A 16288-nucleotide genomic window follows, 5' to 3' on the forward strand; every position below is an offset into this window, starting at 1 on the left:
CCTCAGAGAGAGAGAAGGATCCCACTGAGCATGTGCAAGGATTTCAAATGTCTGTTACTTCCTGTTAGCGTTTGACTGCAACTACCACAGCAGCAGTTATGTGATGAAAAGAAATCAGCTGTAGATCATTTATAGAAACACTTTAAATCAGATTCATCACAGCAGTAAGGAATCAATATTCTTTTTCATAAAGTGTAGATTTAGTATAGGGATTTCAAACATGTTATTTATTCATTAAAATAAAATTAAACCTGCTCCCAGTTGATCAATAATGTTGGAGGCTGAACGCAGATGATTTAACTTAATTCAACTTAACTTCACTTAACTTAGCTTAACATTAGCAACTGGAAGAATCTACGCTGGAGCATTAGGGTCAAATTAAAGTACGAATATTCTGAGAGTAAAGTCATAAACTACGATAATTAAGTCGTAATTTTACAATAATAAAGTAATATTACGAGAATAAAGTCGTCGATGATAACCTCACAGTCGACCAAACTTTTCCTCCACTAACAAGACATTTTCCTGTCTGTGTGGATCTTTCTTCAAAATATACAAAATGACACAATCTTTTGAACTGATTGTGTGATCCTGTGGAGCTGAGGAGACAAAACCAATATCAGCTTCTAAAAGACTCAAATTCAGACTTTATTCTTGAAATCTCAGAACCTCTGTTGTAAGAATCAGGAGCTGATCTTTATTAAATATGAGACGATACTTTTGTGAATCTGTCAACATGAGACGCTTCCTCTCCCCCCCCCCCCGGGTCCGATGGGACGTCCCTTCATGTCCTAAGGGAGCCGTGGGGGGGGGGGGGGTTCACAGACATGTAGCACAGCAGCTCTCCCACGTTCTTCTTTGTGTGTCCGTTCCACAGTTCCAGCTCCAGATGTTTGATATCGTCTGCAGCTTGGCGTGGACCAGCCGGGACAGATGCTGCGACCTCCCGTCCATGGTGAGAGAAGCTGAGACCTTGACCTTCACTGATATGATGAACTCTACCAGCACCGACCTTTGACCTGCTGCCAACATGGCTGAGCATCATGTGGATTCATTCATTCATTCATGATATAAGTTAATTCATGTTAAACAAGAATCTGAATATTTGTCAAATAGTGATAAAGACACAAGTGTTATTATACACAGTTAGTTTTGAAACCAGTTATTTTGCAGTACACACATTAACTCTGCCTCCTGACTGATGTGTGTCTGTCTGTGGTCTTTGTGTGTGTTGTTGTTTGTTGTGTGTCTGTAGTTCATCCCTGTGTGTGCTGATGGATTTTCCTCACAGAAAACAGACCACCTGTTTTTTCTTATAAGAGATTTGCAGAGAAAGAATCCAGACTCAGGGACGGCTCAGGATTTGGTTTTGGAGACACTGGTTGCTGCGGAAGTGTTTACGGCCTCTTGAGAGTAAATAGCAGAGGAGCGTGTTTATCTTGTAACACACATTCATCCAGATTGTGTGTGTGTTTTTTTATATTCGGACAAGAGCTCACGACTCAGAGAAGACACAGAGAGAAATAAACATGTAATTGTGCTGAACAGAGATAATACAACATGTCCATCAGAGCTCTTATGAGGCAGCATCAGCTGTTTTCAGACCGGAACTCGAGTCCTGACACTTTCCTGTCAGAGTCAGTGTCTCTGGAACTTTTCTGGGTCTTCTCCTGCAGCCTCCTGGTAACATGTCAGAGTCCATGTGAGGAACCAGCTGGACAATGTGTGGAAGCTTCAGACTGAGCGAGTGGAAACTGGAAGAACACAAAGATCTCAGGATGAAGAAGAGGAGCCGGACACGTAGAAGACGAAGACGTCCACTTGGAAACACGAGGAGATTCCAGATCTTTTGGTGATGAGGGCCGATGCAGAGTTTATACATCATGTCCCGCCTCTTGCTGCTCTACAGGCTCCGCCCCTGCTACTCTACAGGCTCCGCCCCTTGCCTGATGTCCCCACATGTTCCTGTTTGAACCCAACAACCTGCTGCTGCTTCACAAACACTCACAACAGGAAATGTCATGTGTGTAAACAGCTCTAGATTTATGCATTTATGCATTTTGTTTATCCTGGACTTTTCATTTTCTCACAACCTTTTTCCTCATTTTCTGAACTCGTCCGTTCGGCCTTTTACCAACTTCCTCGCTCACATGTGGGAGTGACTCTGCAGAACACAAGGTCCGAATGGAATCAGATAAAGTTCCTCTGCAATGCACATGGAACAGAACCAGATGTGGACACTGATGTTCTGCAGCATGGGAGGAGAAGGGCTCAGTGCTCTGGTATAAATCTGCAGGCTGCAAGAGCGTATACACATGAATGTCAGATTTACAATCGTCTCTATAGTAGGATAAGTCCCTTTCTTTCTTTATCCTTCACACACACACACACACACACACAAGCTGTGAAGCATTTGTCCAGCAGCAGCAGCAGCAGCATGAGGATCTGGACTCTGGACTCTCTCAACCTGAAGGCTTCTCTCCTCAGTCCCAGCAGAGATCTCCAGAGACGTTGTAACAAACAGAGCTTTGTCTGAGTCTCCACTGAAACATCCAGAACCCTCTGAAAAGGATTCAACTCTGGATTATTATCTCAATTTGCTGCAGAATGGAACAGCTGCCTGATTGGACTGTTTCATACAACATTCTGTGAAATGGTCCAAGCGAATGTGATCAGCAGGGACCGGTGGAAACAGAGCAGGAGTCTGAACGGAAAAGTTCACAGAACCAGTCCAGAGTGTGTTTGATTTAAAAACCTCCTGCAACGAAAAGCTCATTTTTAACCTTGTTAACGTGTCCATATGGTGTTTTTAAAATATGATCCATATAATGAGCGGAATAAGTCTCCACCACCATGACCGAGTGTTTCCACTTTGTTAGAAGAGGCCTGTCTATATGTCTGAAGCTCCCAGTGAGCGAGTGGATGTGTGGATGAAGACAAAGATCTCAGGATATTGAAGAGGAGTCGTACACGTAGAAGACGAAGACGTCCACTTGGAAACACGAGGAGATTCCAGATCTTCTGGTGATGAGGCCGACGCCGGCTCAGGAAGAAGATGCAAACTCCACACAGACACCCGGGTTCAAACCATGAACCGTCTCTTTGTGATAACCACTGCACCACCGGTACGGAGATGTGTTTCTGACCTCACCTCTGCAGTCACATGGAACTCTGGGAGATATCTCATGGGGCGTTCAGGGACCTCTCACGCTGCAGGACGTTTCCCTCCCGTCAGTGACTGTTGATGTTTCCGCTATGAACTGTTTGAATCCTCTGCTGCTGAGGAAGTGACTCAGATGTTAAATCACATTAAACTTGGATCTGACTTCTTCATCTCTCCGGTTTGCTTGACGTTGACCTGTTTGTTTTCCAGAGGGACGAGCTGAAGTGTCCGGCTCTTCCTAACTCCTGTACCTGCACCTCCGAGGGCTCCGGACCCCCGGGGCCTCAGGGTCCGATGGTAAGAACCAACTCAGCCTGTTTCTGTTCCACGTTATTAACAGAAGTGAGACATAACATTTCCTGGAGTCGAGGGAGAAATCCTGCTTCTACACTCGAGTGTTTCCACTTGGACACTTTTATTTTCCCGTCACTACATGTCAGAGATAAACTGATGTGACCGCTCAGCTCTGTCTCGTAGAAAATTACTTCTCCAGCTTCATTTGTAGGAAACATGATGGTTGCTGGGTAATGTTCAGTCCCAGGATCAGTTCCATGAACCATTTCCCTCACATATAACAGATATTTTAAAATCACAAGCTGTGACACATCAGACCAGAACACTCACACTTCTCTAGAGGTTGATGTGATGAAGAAACACAGAAATAAAAGCTGTCTGTATCTAAATGCAGAGGTTTTATTTTGAAAGTGCGACCTCTGAGGGGATATTACAGCTCAGACTTCAGCTGCTCTCTCTCTTTATTTATGGTTATTTATATACTGTATGTTGTACGAGGCAGAATATTGTGCCCTGAAGCAAAGTAACCTCGGAAACCTTCTGTGCGAGTCCTCATAAAAAGGTTTTAAGAGAGGGAGAAGGAAAACGCTGCTGTGAGCTCTGAGTCCGACTGACAGTTGAAGAATAAACCTTCACGCTCACTGCACTAATTTCTATTTTACAAGATGAGGGTGTTCTTGTATCGTCAGCAAATCAAGAAGAATCACTAAAAAAATGTTGTTCTAGAACAAACATTCAAACCTTTATTCTCCAATAATTCAATCAAACCAAATACATCTTTCACTGGTGTATGACACACAAAATAATACAACACACAACAATTTATTTGATATTTATATGCTTACCTGAGGAAGTTTATTCAAGTTGATTGTATCATTAAAATATATGAAGTTAAAGCAACACAGTGGAGACTTTTCCTCTTTCCTGTCAAACACTTCAACTCCCAAGTTGCTGAGAAGTTTATTAACTGATGTTTTAAACACTGGATTTAACTTATCTTCAAATTGGAAGTTATTAAATAAAATCAAGCAGGTTTCATGGGTTTTTAAAGAAAGTATTTTCCACTGTAAAGGTCGAGAGTTGCTCAGTTTTGTTCTTGGCTCTTGTGTCTGTGGTGATAATGTGATGATTGCTCCTCTTCCTCCTCTTCCTCCTCCTCAGGGCGCCCCTGGAAGCAAAGGTCCCCGAGGGGAAAGAGGAGAAGCAGGTTCTGCTGTAAGTATCTTTAAAACTACGTCTTCTCTCCATATCGAGAAACACAGAACGAGGATCAGACTCCTGAGTTATCTGCCCTCCGTGAAAACAAAAGATTGTTTAAAGTACGAGAGCTTTGAAGCGAGTGAGAACATCTGATTCCACTTATCCAATGAGTGTTTTTCCCTCTGATATGAAGGGAGGGGAGTTTCTGTTCGATTCGAGCTCAGCATTCCTCTTCTCCTGTCGCTCTTTTCCACAGATTACAACTGTAGCATACCTGAACTCTGACGAGAGACGTCAGCCACAAACTGCTGCTGTGTTGTAATGTTTCTTATCTCCTCTGTTTGTCAGGGGCCGCTCGGCCCGCGGGGGGATAACGGACCACCGGGGCCCATGGGTCTGCCCGGCCCTCAAGGACCCAGCGGGATGTCGATTCCAGGAGAGGCTGTGAGTCCATAAACACACTGACACACACACACACACACACACACACACACACACACACACACACACACACACACACACACACACACACACACACACACACACACACACACACACACACACACACACACACACACACACACACACTGTGAGCCACACAGGTCGACCAGATTCTTCAGGGATTTATTTAGAAACCGGGGGAGAATCTGAGGTTCATGACTCAGAGGAAAAAGTGAAACCTGAAAATGCTGATAAATCTGAGTTTGGATCTTGGAAATGAAAACGTTCCCAAATCAAACAGACACGTTCCCAGGTTAAGTTTCCAGAAGACGGTGACATCACTGAGAACATTAGTTCAGGTCCTGTCCTCATGAATCTGATCCGTCCAGGACCAGGAGATTGTAAAGATCAGACTCATGATTCCTCTGTGTTCTTCTCCTGAAGCACGAGGATCCTGCAGCTCGGACCTTTAAACCAAACACCACATGAGACATTCGACCTGAGGAGCTTCATCTCCATTCAGGAGAACCCTTTCAATCAGCTGCTTCTTCACCAGCAGCTATTTTGACCACATTTAACTACTCGTGTGAAATATCATATCAACAGAATCGTGTGAATGTGTAACTGACTGAAGTGTTTCCTCCTTTCAGGGCCGCCCTGGACCCAAGGGAGACCACGGAGACTCGGGTCTACCTGGACAGAAGGTGAGTGCAGCTGAGAGGAATCAGTGATGTTTAAGAGCTGAAGCCACGTGTCTGGAGACAGATGCTTTTCCAGCTGTGGAGGATTCAGAGAGAAAAGAGGGAGTTTGTTTCTCTGAATATTACTTGTAAATTAGACTTCAGTCGGAGGACGAGCCAACAGCTGCTGCGTCCTCCCCCTGATGTCAGTTGTTTATCTGGGAATTTACGAAGAGCTGTCGTCTGAGACATTTGGCAGAGAGAGTTTCACCTTCGCTCAGAAAGAGAGCGTCGGCTCTGATTCATCGACTTACGCTGAGATTTCTCTGCAGGAGCTTTAACGAAGTGGTAAGAGATTTATTATTCATGAAAAGTGCAGAATCATTCAGAGATGGAGACTTTGGACCGAAAAACTAAAAGATTCAAGGAAACTAGCTTAGTGGAAATCAAACCTGGGACACAGCAGCTGGTCAGCCGGGGGACATGAGCCACATTATATCAACAGTTATCATCATAAATACTACTTTGTTATTTCTGTTACATTAAACTCTTTATGAGCCGAGAATCACAAACACTCGAACTCACTCAGATTCTTCAGCTTCATGTTGAACTTGATAATAGTCGATATCGTTTTTATCGATCCGCTCGATCAGCTGCAGGCATCTCCGCCCCCCCCCCGATCCGACTTGTGACCAATCAGCTCTCTGCTCCAGTGGAACCGCCCCGAGCGAGTCTGTTGGTGTTGATGCTGCAGGTGACCATGTTGGAGCAGCTGCCATGGCAACGTGCACTTAATGACTTACAGACCCGGCTTTATAATGGCCAATAAAATGGATCTGGAATATATTAAGTTCCCTGTAAATCGTATGCATCAAAGCACGGAGAGGGCCGGCAGTAAAACGCCTGAGCGGGGGGGGTTTCTGAGTAAATGAGCAAGTTTGGACACGCACTGATCCGCCTGTGGGACCGACAGCCGGAGCAGAGGTGACCTTTTATCCACGGTTTGATTTGTGTGTTTCCAGGGTTCACCGGGTCCTGCAGGGTCTCTCGGCCCGATCGGACCGGCGGGAGTCAGGGTGAGTTCACACCAGCTTCTAATGACTCTGATCTGAAACCTGCTCAGGGTTTAACTCCTGGTCTTTTCATTCCAGGGTCCTCAAGGAAAGGAAGGACCAGCTGGACCCAGAGGCCCCACAGGACCCATGGTGAGGACAAGTCCACCCAGCTGAGCATTTCACTGCCTTGCTCAAGGACCAGCTGGTGTCAGACTAAACTCAAGTTTCTATCGGGTTGACATGAAAACGTTTGAATCGTCTGTTTCCTGAATCTTGATCACGTTCTGTCCGTGTCCTCTCAGGGACCCCCAGGATCTCCAGGGACATCAGGAGCCGCAGGACAACCGGGACAGAACGGAGACTCGGGTCCTCCTGTGAGTATCTCTCTCTCACTGTGCTCGATCGCCCAGTGCCGACAGAGTTTAATGTTTTAACCTGTTCTGTGTTTTCAGGGCTCCCTCGGCCCCAAAGGAGACAGAGGAGAGAGAGTGAGTCCCTCTGATTTCAAACATTTTAAAAACTTCAAATAACGACTTTAAATCTAAAGTGAGGTCATTGAAAACGAAGCTTTTATGTTCCCAGTGTTTATTCTGTTAAGATACTACTTTTGTCCTTCTACTTTATGTACATACAAATTCAACAAAATGTGAAAGACACACAGGAGAACACTTTATTATTGGTTCTGATTATGTCTTCAGACGATTGTCAGGACAAATGTTTGACTGAAGTAAATCTAAAGGACATCAGACTGAGCTCCAGTGAGAAATGAAGTTCTAAAATTAAAATGAAGACAAAATGTCAGAAGTATCACATGATCATCAGGAAGAAGCAGAGGAACATTCAGAGGGAAACTAAACTTCCTCTCTGTGCTCAGGGCGACTTCGCTCCTCAGAACATGATGCGATCCATCGCCAGACAAGTCTGTGAGCAGCTCGTCAACTGTAAGTGCTTCATTCAGATTTATTACATTTGTAAAAGGCTCTGGACTGAGACTGAGAAGTTTTCCTTCTCTTCTGCAGCACAAATGTCTCGAGTCAACACGTTACTGAACCAGATCCCCAGCGGCATGCAGCGCAGTACCAGCCCCGGACCAGCAGGGCCCCCCGGGACCCCCGGCAGGCAGGGACCCCGCGGAGAGCCGGGTACCGCAGGAAGGAACGGCTTCCCCGGGAGTCCAGGTCAGCCAGGACAGCCGGGAGAGAGAGGTAAGAGCCTGACCCTAACCCTAACCCTAACCCTGACCCTGACCCTGACCCTGACCCTGACCCTGACCCTGACCCTGACCCTGACCCTGACCCTGACCCTAACCCTGACCCTGACCCTAATCCTAACCCACAGCAGGAGATATAAAAACAAACCTCAGCTTCCCATGAACACCGGAGATTATTTACAGAGCGAGAGGTTTATTTAAAAATCACATGTTAACGAGGAGCAGCTTCTCTGTTTTCCCACTTGACTCACAATCCTCCTCCTGCTCCCAAAGTCCTGAAAAGACAAACGAGCTGCAGGAGACAGACGATGAAACCACCTGACGCTGATTCACTTTGTTGTTTCAGGTCTCGGAGGAGAGAAAGGTGAACGAGGACTTTCGTCCGTCGGACAGAAAGGATCGCGAGGACCTCCAGGTACGTTTACCTCTCTGTAAACCATGTGTGTCAGCCCGCGGCAGCTAGCGTTAGCTCGCTGGAGAAGTGTCACTCTATGCAGACGATGAAACGCTGTTAACTGGACGTTTGCCTACGAGTCCGAAAACACGTCGTTAGCAGGAAACCAATCAGGATCAATAAAGTATGACCCAGCTCAAACCTCCACCCCAGCATCGTGATGTCATCCCACCGGCGCCTCCCCCAATCAGCGTCCACTGGTCCTGCTGCCGACCAGCAACCCGACAGCATCCAGTCAGGCAGCTGAAGAAAAAGTGTTTTCTAAAGCAAACAAGGCCGAGTAGTGGAAACGGGAGTCGGGAGTCGGGAAGTCGGGAAGTGAGTCACGGAGATGAGCTTCATTCACAACACATGCAAAACGGCGTGGAGGAGCAGACGCAGCAGCAGGGAAACTTTCCAAGTCGGCTTCGTCCACGTCTAGACATGAGGGGGGGGGGGGGGGAGTCAGGATCAGCAAATCCTGCCTCTTTCCTTTTCCCCTCACGGTTTTAGTCTTCTGTCAGCAGCAGTTACTGCAGCTTTTTTCAATAGATCATGTTTCCAGCTGGAAAACGCAGCGATGACACGGAGCCGTAATGATCTGTTTGCTTCAGAGATCACGAGGCGCTGCCAGGAGGCCCAGGCAGTTTTACAAGAGAACAATAAACTCCAAATCATCACTAAATCAATCGTTAAAAACTTTTCAAAGCTGAAGTTTGATCATAAAAACAAATACATGAAGAACAGTCGCTGAGTTTCTCAGAATCAACTTTTTCCACATTAAAGTTTCTCCATGCAATCTTCTGATTATTTAATCTTTTGTCCACAATTTGCCAAACGTGGACAAAAGTTCCAGTTTCTTTACACAAATGTTAACTGTTAAATATAAGAATAGAGCAATTTGGTTTTCTGTTGTTTGTTCTATAAAATTTAAAATTTGGCCCGAAATGTCCTGATCATTTCCTGTTTGGTCCTTTTGTCCCTCGAGTCAAAAACAGATGGATTCAGTCTGAGAAAAGTTTGACTGGATCTAGTTTTCCTTTTCAGTTTTAACTTCTAGTCAGTTAAATATCATGAAGTAAAGTTGTATCATGCATCTGTAGCAACTTGAGTTCCTCTATATTAAGTTATATATAGAAGAATATATAACTTATACCCCCTCCGACAGGTATACAAGGAGAAAGCAGGACCGGATCTCCAGGCCCGGCCGGCTCCACTGGACCCCGCGGCCCCCCGGGACGTGGAGGGCACGCTGGGGTCCGGGGTCCTCCTGGACCTTCTGGGTACTGCGACTCCTCTCAGTGTGTCGGGATTCCGTACAACGGGCAAGGATACGTAGGTACGTATCAGGACCAGCAGCCCAGGACTTAAAACTGTGTAGCTGGTAAATGTAGTTTAAACGCTTTCAGCTGGAGGAACGTTGAATTTGGGATGAAACTATCAGATCTTTAACATTTGGGGGAATTCTCTTGTTCTCCGTCACAACCTGAAGTCAGATGAGAGAGAAACATCAGCTTGTGGATTTTACACAACTTTTACTTATTTGACTGATTCATGTAAACGAGGGACGACCTCTGTGTTCAGAGAGGTCATGACACGATGCAGCAGATGATAAATCAGTTCAGGATTTAGTTTAGTCGTGTTTTTATCAGCACAGATTCTCTAACATCTGAATCAATGTACATATGGATCATATGTATAATAATGTATAGAACCTTCTGGTCTGACTCGGGCTCTGATGCTCAGCAGGAGAATTCCCTGGTTCTTTTTCACGAGGACTAAATGCATGTGTGGAAACTAGACGACTAATCAGTGAAACGTAGAAGTGTATGATTCGCTGTTTGCTGCTTTGACCTGACACCTTCCATCCTCTGGCCTGTTGCAGGATCAGCATAGATAACTTTCTCACCTCTGCTGCTTTCGCTGACTTCCTGAAAAAACCCAAAACTCAAAACGTCCTGTAACTGAACGCTCGCTTGCTCGCTCTAGAGCTGTTTTAAGGGATAACGGCCAACGGAAAAAAACATTAACAAACTCTGCTGAGAAACAACACAACAACAAAGAGGGAACCAGTACTAACAACGACTCACAGCCACTAGACAAACAGCAGCAGTGGCAGCGGCAGCGGCAGCAGCGGTGATGATGACACCGACCTGTTTGAACCTCGGAGACCAAACAGAGGAACCTTGTGTTCAGTGGAGGAGCATGAAACAACAACAGCAACAAACAACTACACAAATACTAACAAAGGTGGATTTTTAACAGAGAAACATCTGCAGCATCATCATCATCATCATCATCATCAGCAGCAGCAGCAGCAGCAGCAGCCCTGTTAACAGCATTTCTCTCCAGGTGCCGTGTAAATAAACTAATTTGTGCTTTGTAAATGATGTTTGAATCAAGTCCACTGCAGTAGTTTCCAGATCTGTACTTTTAAAGCTTGAGCCTTGCAAACCACAACCTGCTGCTTGCTGAACGCCGACCAGTCGCCTCTTTCCTCCGTGTGCTGGAAGCTGCTCAGGGTCAAACTGAATCACTTCTGCACACGTGGCCCTGGAGGTTCAGATTCCACTTCCTGTCCCAAACCAACCAACATCCAGCTTCTCCGGGTTTTATCTTCTCCCCGAGCTGTTTCTGTGTTTCATGAAATACTAACAAAGATCCCAAAGCGTCTCTCTCTCCAGAGGAACTCGACTTTATGTGACTTATTAGAATCCAGCACTGAAACAGGACCAGGGGGCGTGTCCACAGTGTCGGGTCACAGCCAATGAAAAGCCTGTCACACGATCTTCATCACATCTGCTGATGAAGATCATGTGATGTGATCAAAAGCTCCTGAGTGGCTCAAGGTCAAGAGGGAACAGAATCTGAAATAGTTCAAATTATTCTTAAAAACTCAGTTTGTTTGACGTTAAAGAGTCAAATAAAAACTTGAATAGTTTAATATAAGAAAAGTGAAATGATTCGAACAAGTCACTGATTATCACTTTTCTAACCGACTTTTATAATATTCAGGTTAGACGTTGTAGTTCCTCGTGTAATTTGGCGCCTTGTGAGAACGCCGTTAGCTTTGGTAGCTCGTATCTTACGTGGCTTCAGCAGATAAATCCCGAGGTTACGTTTTACTGTATGACGCTGTGGACACGCCCCCTGCTGTTGACCCCCTGTCAGTGCACCCTCAGTCCGGCAGAAAATCATTTCAACCAATTCTTCTTGTGCATGTTGAGAAAAAAGTGAGCAGAAACAAGTTGTGCTGAACCGAACAAACACTATCTCCGAGCAGGCCAATTCCCCCCCGACTCCGACACCCGAGTAGTCCCGGTCCCCGAGGAGGAGGACGAGTCGTTTAGACGCCGTCGAAAGAGATCGCTATCAAGAAAAACCTCCGCCAGACTCACATCATAAAGACACGCCTGCTTCTCCCTGTTGGGTTCTGCAGTTGTGCACATCACACACACACTAAAGGGGTTTGTGCACATCACACACACACACACACACTAAAGGGGTTCGACACCTCGACTTCAGTGGAAAACACCAAAGTGCCTGAAAACGTATGTGAATATTCTTTAGGCAGTTGAAGGTTTGAGGAAGTTTGAGGCAAAAGAAGAAACCTGTGATCGCTCTTGTTCCACTTGTGTCTTTGGCTTGTAACATATTTGCATCGAGTTTGTCTGAAGTCAACACGTTACTGATCTGTAAGAAATGATCTGTTTTCTGTCACCTTCATCTAGTATGTTTATTATAATCCTTCTCGTTCGGTGTCATCCAGGAGGTTTGGTTTCATGATGTCAGTTAAACACAGCTTTCATTTTGTATCTCTAGACTTAATATTTATCAGTTTTTCCTTTATTCTGTCACAGCGAGTTGTACCGAAGGTGGAATTGCATGTCTGTGGTGTATATTAAATATGTTTTTTTATTTCATTTTGTTTTAACCAGAATATAGTTGTTCTCATTCTTGTCATTTTCTCAGTATCGAATCAGTTCAAACCTGCGAGCGAGACTATGGAAATGTTTAAACTGCAGATTGTGAATTCCACAGCCTTATTTTCTTATTTATTTCTGAAAACAGAAGAGGCATTTTTCAATAAAACTACTGAAAATTTACATCCACGTGGTTTTCGAGTCGTTTTTGTTGCAACAGGAGAACATTGTTAATCTGTAGTTTGATATTTGAGAGATTGCAGATCTAGTTATGGAAGGAATACTCTTGGGAACTGTAAGACGCCTCTGGGACACTGGGAAACTCTGGCCAGTCCTTCCACCTCGGAGGGACTGTAGCTCTGTAATGTGATGAAGTGTCAAAGGGCACAGACATGGTTAAATAAAAGTTTATGGGTTTCTGGATTAGCTGCTCTTTCCAGAAACATGCCAGCGAGGGAAAGACCTGCGGTGGAAACTTGGAAACTCTCATGAAACAGGGGAAAGTGTCTCAAAGTGCTTTTCTCCTCCACTTCTCTGAACACTCACATTTTGGAAGTGACCCCGAGTCCAGGAGCTGTCGAGGATTAGAGAAACTTCCTCGGGCTGATTCGCTCACGGCTATTTTCTCCTCAGATACTTTCCCTCTGAATCATCGCCGCAAACATAAAGCTTAATAAGCCGCGGACGTGAGCGAGACGCAGGCACGAGCTGTAAACACCAGAGCATGGAAACACCTCATCATCTGGACTGTGACTCATGTGAAGCCACGAGGATGAGGAGCCGGTAGCAGATCCTCAGAGGAAGAATGAAAGTCACGTGTGATGTCACTGGTTCTCCGGGTCAAACTCAGCAAGAAGATGCGACTCCACAGCAGAAACTTAAAGACATGAAAAGTGGTCCCGCCCTCATCTTGTTTGGTCTGAACTCGACTCAATCTTTACTTAAACCTGGCAGATTATATATCGTTTGAAAGCTCAAAGACTCGTGATTACATCCTAACAAAGTATTTTAAGATCCTGAAATCACTTCCACAGCTGCTGACACAGAACCGCTCCCGACTTCAGGCTGTAGATTCTGTGTTTTCCACATTAAAGGCCTCAGGTTTCCTTCAGTGTTTGTGCCTCTTCTACTTATTCTGACTTTTGTTTTTTAAAACGTAAACAGTTTCCTCTCCAACGAGACCAAAGTTATGACCATAATCAAAAGGCTTGAAGATTCCTGAGTTTGCATAATTTCTGGGTTTTTCCACAGAAAAGGAGTTTGTCTGGAAACAAGTCAAACTAAACAGATCAGAGGATAAGCAGCTTTATTTAAAATCCACAAATTAATATATATTTTTAACAACTATTTTGATCATCTTCATTATTTCAGTCATCCAATAAAGCTCAAACTGTCCTATCCAGCTTCTTCGTGTAAAGATTTGCTGCTTGTTGGTTTGAACAGAATATGTTAAAGAGGAAATGATTTTTAAAGCATCAGTTGTGTTTAACATGTTTGAAAGTCGCACAGTTCGAAGACGACTGTCGAGTCCACAGATGATCTGCAAAGCAAAGAAGAGAAGAAGCTTAGATGTTCTGAATCAGAAACCTCCTGAGGCCGGATCGGATCCGGATGAGGAGCCGGGTTCCATATTCAAAACCATATCTGAGTCGGATGGAATTCTGATGTTGTGACTGCAGACGAACGAAGGTCATTAGGAATAAACTGGTCCTTGAAACACGAGTTCACACGCTGCCACTTTACGTTTGTTGAAAACGATCAAACACCAGGATTCTCCGACAGATGTTTCACAGGCTCTTCACAAAGTTTCCCTCTCAGCTGCTGTGGGAGGAGCCACCTTCTCTGTGGGAGGAGTTCGGCTCCATGTTGATACGTCACCGGTGAATTCAGTAAAACTCGACCTGCAGATCTATAAACTCCAAGGAGATGAGCTCATGGAAAGTCCGTCAGCAGCAGCTTGAGGTGTCCCAGCAGCTGCCCCCCCGAAACCAGCACAATGTTTATGAGAGTGTGTGTCCGTGAGGGGGGGGGGGTGGGGGGGGCGAAGCCGTAAGACACAACTCACTGAGTTCATCACAGGCAAAGACAAAGGGCTTCGGTGGAAAGGAACCAGAGAATCTTCATTCTGCTCCAGAGAACAGAGCATCTGAAAACTCAAGCATTAAATAAAATATGAAACTTTAAAGAATCATAAGACGACAAAAACCTGGTTTAAAATTTTCCCTGTAATAAAAGTGTTCACCTGTTTCCTCAGGTCTTTGTTCTCTAACACACGTCTTTCCTTTGTTTACATGAATTCCTTCGTACACATTGATGACACGAGGAATAAGAAATGTGAAGCAGCAGTAAAACATGATGTGTCACTAGGTCACATTGAGAATCTGCAGCCATTTTATCTAATGTACATGAAATCGTGGGAAATAATCGTATCTTGTGAGCAGGAGAGAACAGTTTGAAGTTTAATATCTCGTATCTGTGGTCGCTCCAGGATCCGTACGTGTCTGTGAGAACTAAGAACTCTGTCTTCACTTCCTCGTCTGGCACCAAACTCTGCATCTGTAGCCGAGTGTGAACAACGTGACGCTGCAGCAAGAAGAAGAAACGACTGAATCACGTCTGCTCGGCTGGAAACATCACATCCACACGTTCATATTTACACGTTCATATTTACACTTTGTCATCTAGCTCGAAAACAGACAAAGAAATCCAAACAGGAAATATTCTACTGAATCGTTTTGGATCAAATCTGTGAGATCGTGTTTAAAAAAAGTTTTTAGATCAAAGTTGTTGCTGGAAGAAATTTATCTCATTTTCTGATAAAACATCAACATTATTAGCTCTTCAGTGAATATTAAACATTAAAGACATATAAACTGTTTATTTATCTGTGGGATAAAAACAACCTGAACTAAATCAGCAGCTGCATCCAGAGAAAAGTCAGATGATCTTTAGAGGAAATTAAAAAACCAGGAAGAATTTACTATAAAGTACATTATAAAATATATCATCATATCAATATCATCTTTGACTGTAAATATATATATATATATCGGCCAATATATTGGAATGAGTCGTACTCTGACGTCCAATCAGTTCAATCTCTAGTCCTGTGTCCTCACGTCTCCTCACCTCTAGTCCTGTGTCCTCACGTCTCTTCACGTCTCCTCATGTCTCCTCACGTCTCCTCACGTCTCCTCACGTCTCCTCACGTCTCCTCACCTCTAGTCCTGTCTTCTCACGTCTCCACACCTCTAGTCCTGTGTCCTCACGTCTCCTCACGTCTCCTCCTGTCTCCTCACGTCTCCTCACGTCTAGTCCTGTGTCCACCTGTGTCCTCACGTCTCCTCACGTCTCCTCACGTCTCCTCCTGTCTCCTCCTGTCTCCTCCTGTGTCCTCCTGCCTCCTAACGTCTCCTCCTGCCTCCTCACGTCTCCTCACGTCTCCTCACCTCTAGTCCTGTGTCCTCACGTCTCCTCATGTCTTCTCACGTCTCCTCACTTCTCCTCCTGTCTCCTCACGTCTCCTCACGTCTAGTCCTGTGTCCACCTGTGTCCTCACGTCTCCTCACGTCTCCTCCTGTCTCCTCCTGTCTCCTCCTGTCTCCTCCTGTGTCCTCCTGCCTCCTAACGTCTCCTCATGTCTCCTCACGTCTCTTCCTGCCTCCTCACGTCTCCTCCTGCCTCCTCACGTCTCCTCACCTCTAGTCCTGTGTCCTCACGTCTCCTCACCTCTAGTCCTGTGTCCTCACGTCTCCTCACGTCTCCTCCTGTCTTCTCACGTCTCCTCACTTCTCCTCCTGTCTCCTCACGTCTCCTCATGTCTAGTCCTGTGTCCACCTGTGTCCTCACGTCTCCTCACGTCTCCTCACGTCTCCTCCTGTCTCCTCCT

At 45.2% G+C, this 16288-nt stretch overlaps 1 protein-coding gene across 1 annotated transcript in view; it reads left to right on the top strand.

Moving 5' to 3' along the window:
• The window catches only part of col12a1b (collagen, type XII, alpha 1b), an 82066-nt gene extending 69484 nt beyond the window's left edge, over positions 1 to 12582 (top strand). The window contains exons 63-76 of the mRNA XM_061091405.1: positions 878 to 955; positions 3374 to 3460; positions 4619 to 4672; positions 5006 to 5101; positions 5749 to 5802; positions 6801 to 6854; positions 6930 to 6983; positions 7136 to 7207; positions 7286 to 7321; positions 7708 to 7774; positions 7853 to 8038; positions 8390 to 8458; positions 9645 to 9815; positions 11760 to 12582. Coding sequence (XP_060947388.1) covers positions 878 to 955; positions 3374 to 3460; positions 4619 to 4672; positions 5006 to 5101; positions 5749 to 5802; positions 6801 to 6854; positions 6930 to 6983; positions 7136 to 7207; positions 7286 to 7321; positions 7708 to 7774; positions 7853 to 8038; positions 8390 to 8458; positions 9645 to 9815; positions 11760 to 11881 — 1200 coding nt within the window. The 3' untranslated portion in view covers positions 11882 to 12582. The remainder of the gene's footprint in view (positions 1 to 877; positions 956 to 3373; positions 3461 to 4618; positions 4673 to 5005; positions 5102 to 5748; positions 5803 to 6800; positions 6855 to 6929; positions 6984 to 7135; positions 7208 to 7285; positions 7322 to 7707; positions 7775 to 7852; positions 8039 to 8389; positions 8459 to 9644; positions 9816 to 11759) is intronic.
• The last annotated feature ends 3706 nt before the right edge of the window (positions 12583 to 16288 follow it).

The sequence above is a fragment of the Limanda limanda genome, chromosome 18 (assembly GCF_963576545.1).
Source record: "Limanda limanda chromosome 18, fLimLim1.1, whole genome shotgun sequence".
In the NCBI taxonomy this organism is placed as follows: domain Eukaryota; kingdom Metazoa; phylum Chordata; class Actinopteri; order Pleuronectiformes; family Pleuronectidae; genus Limanda; species Limanda limanda.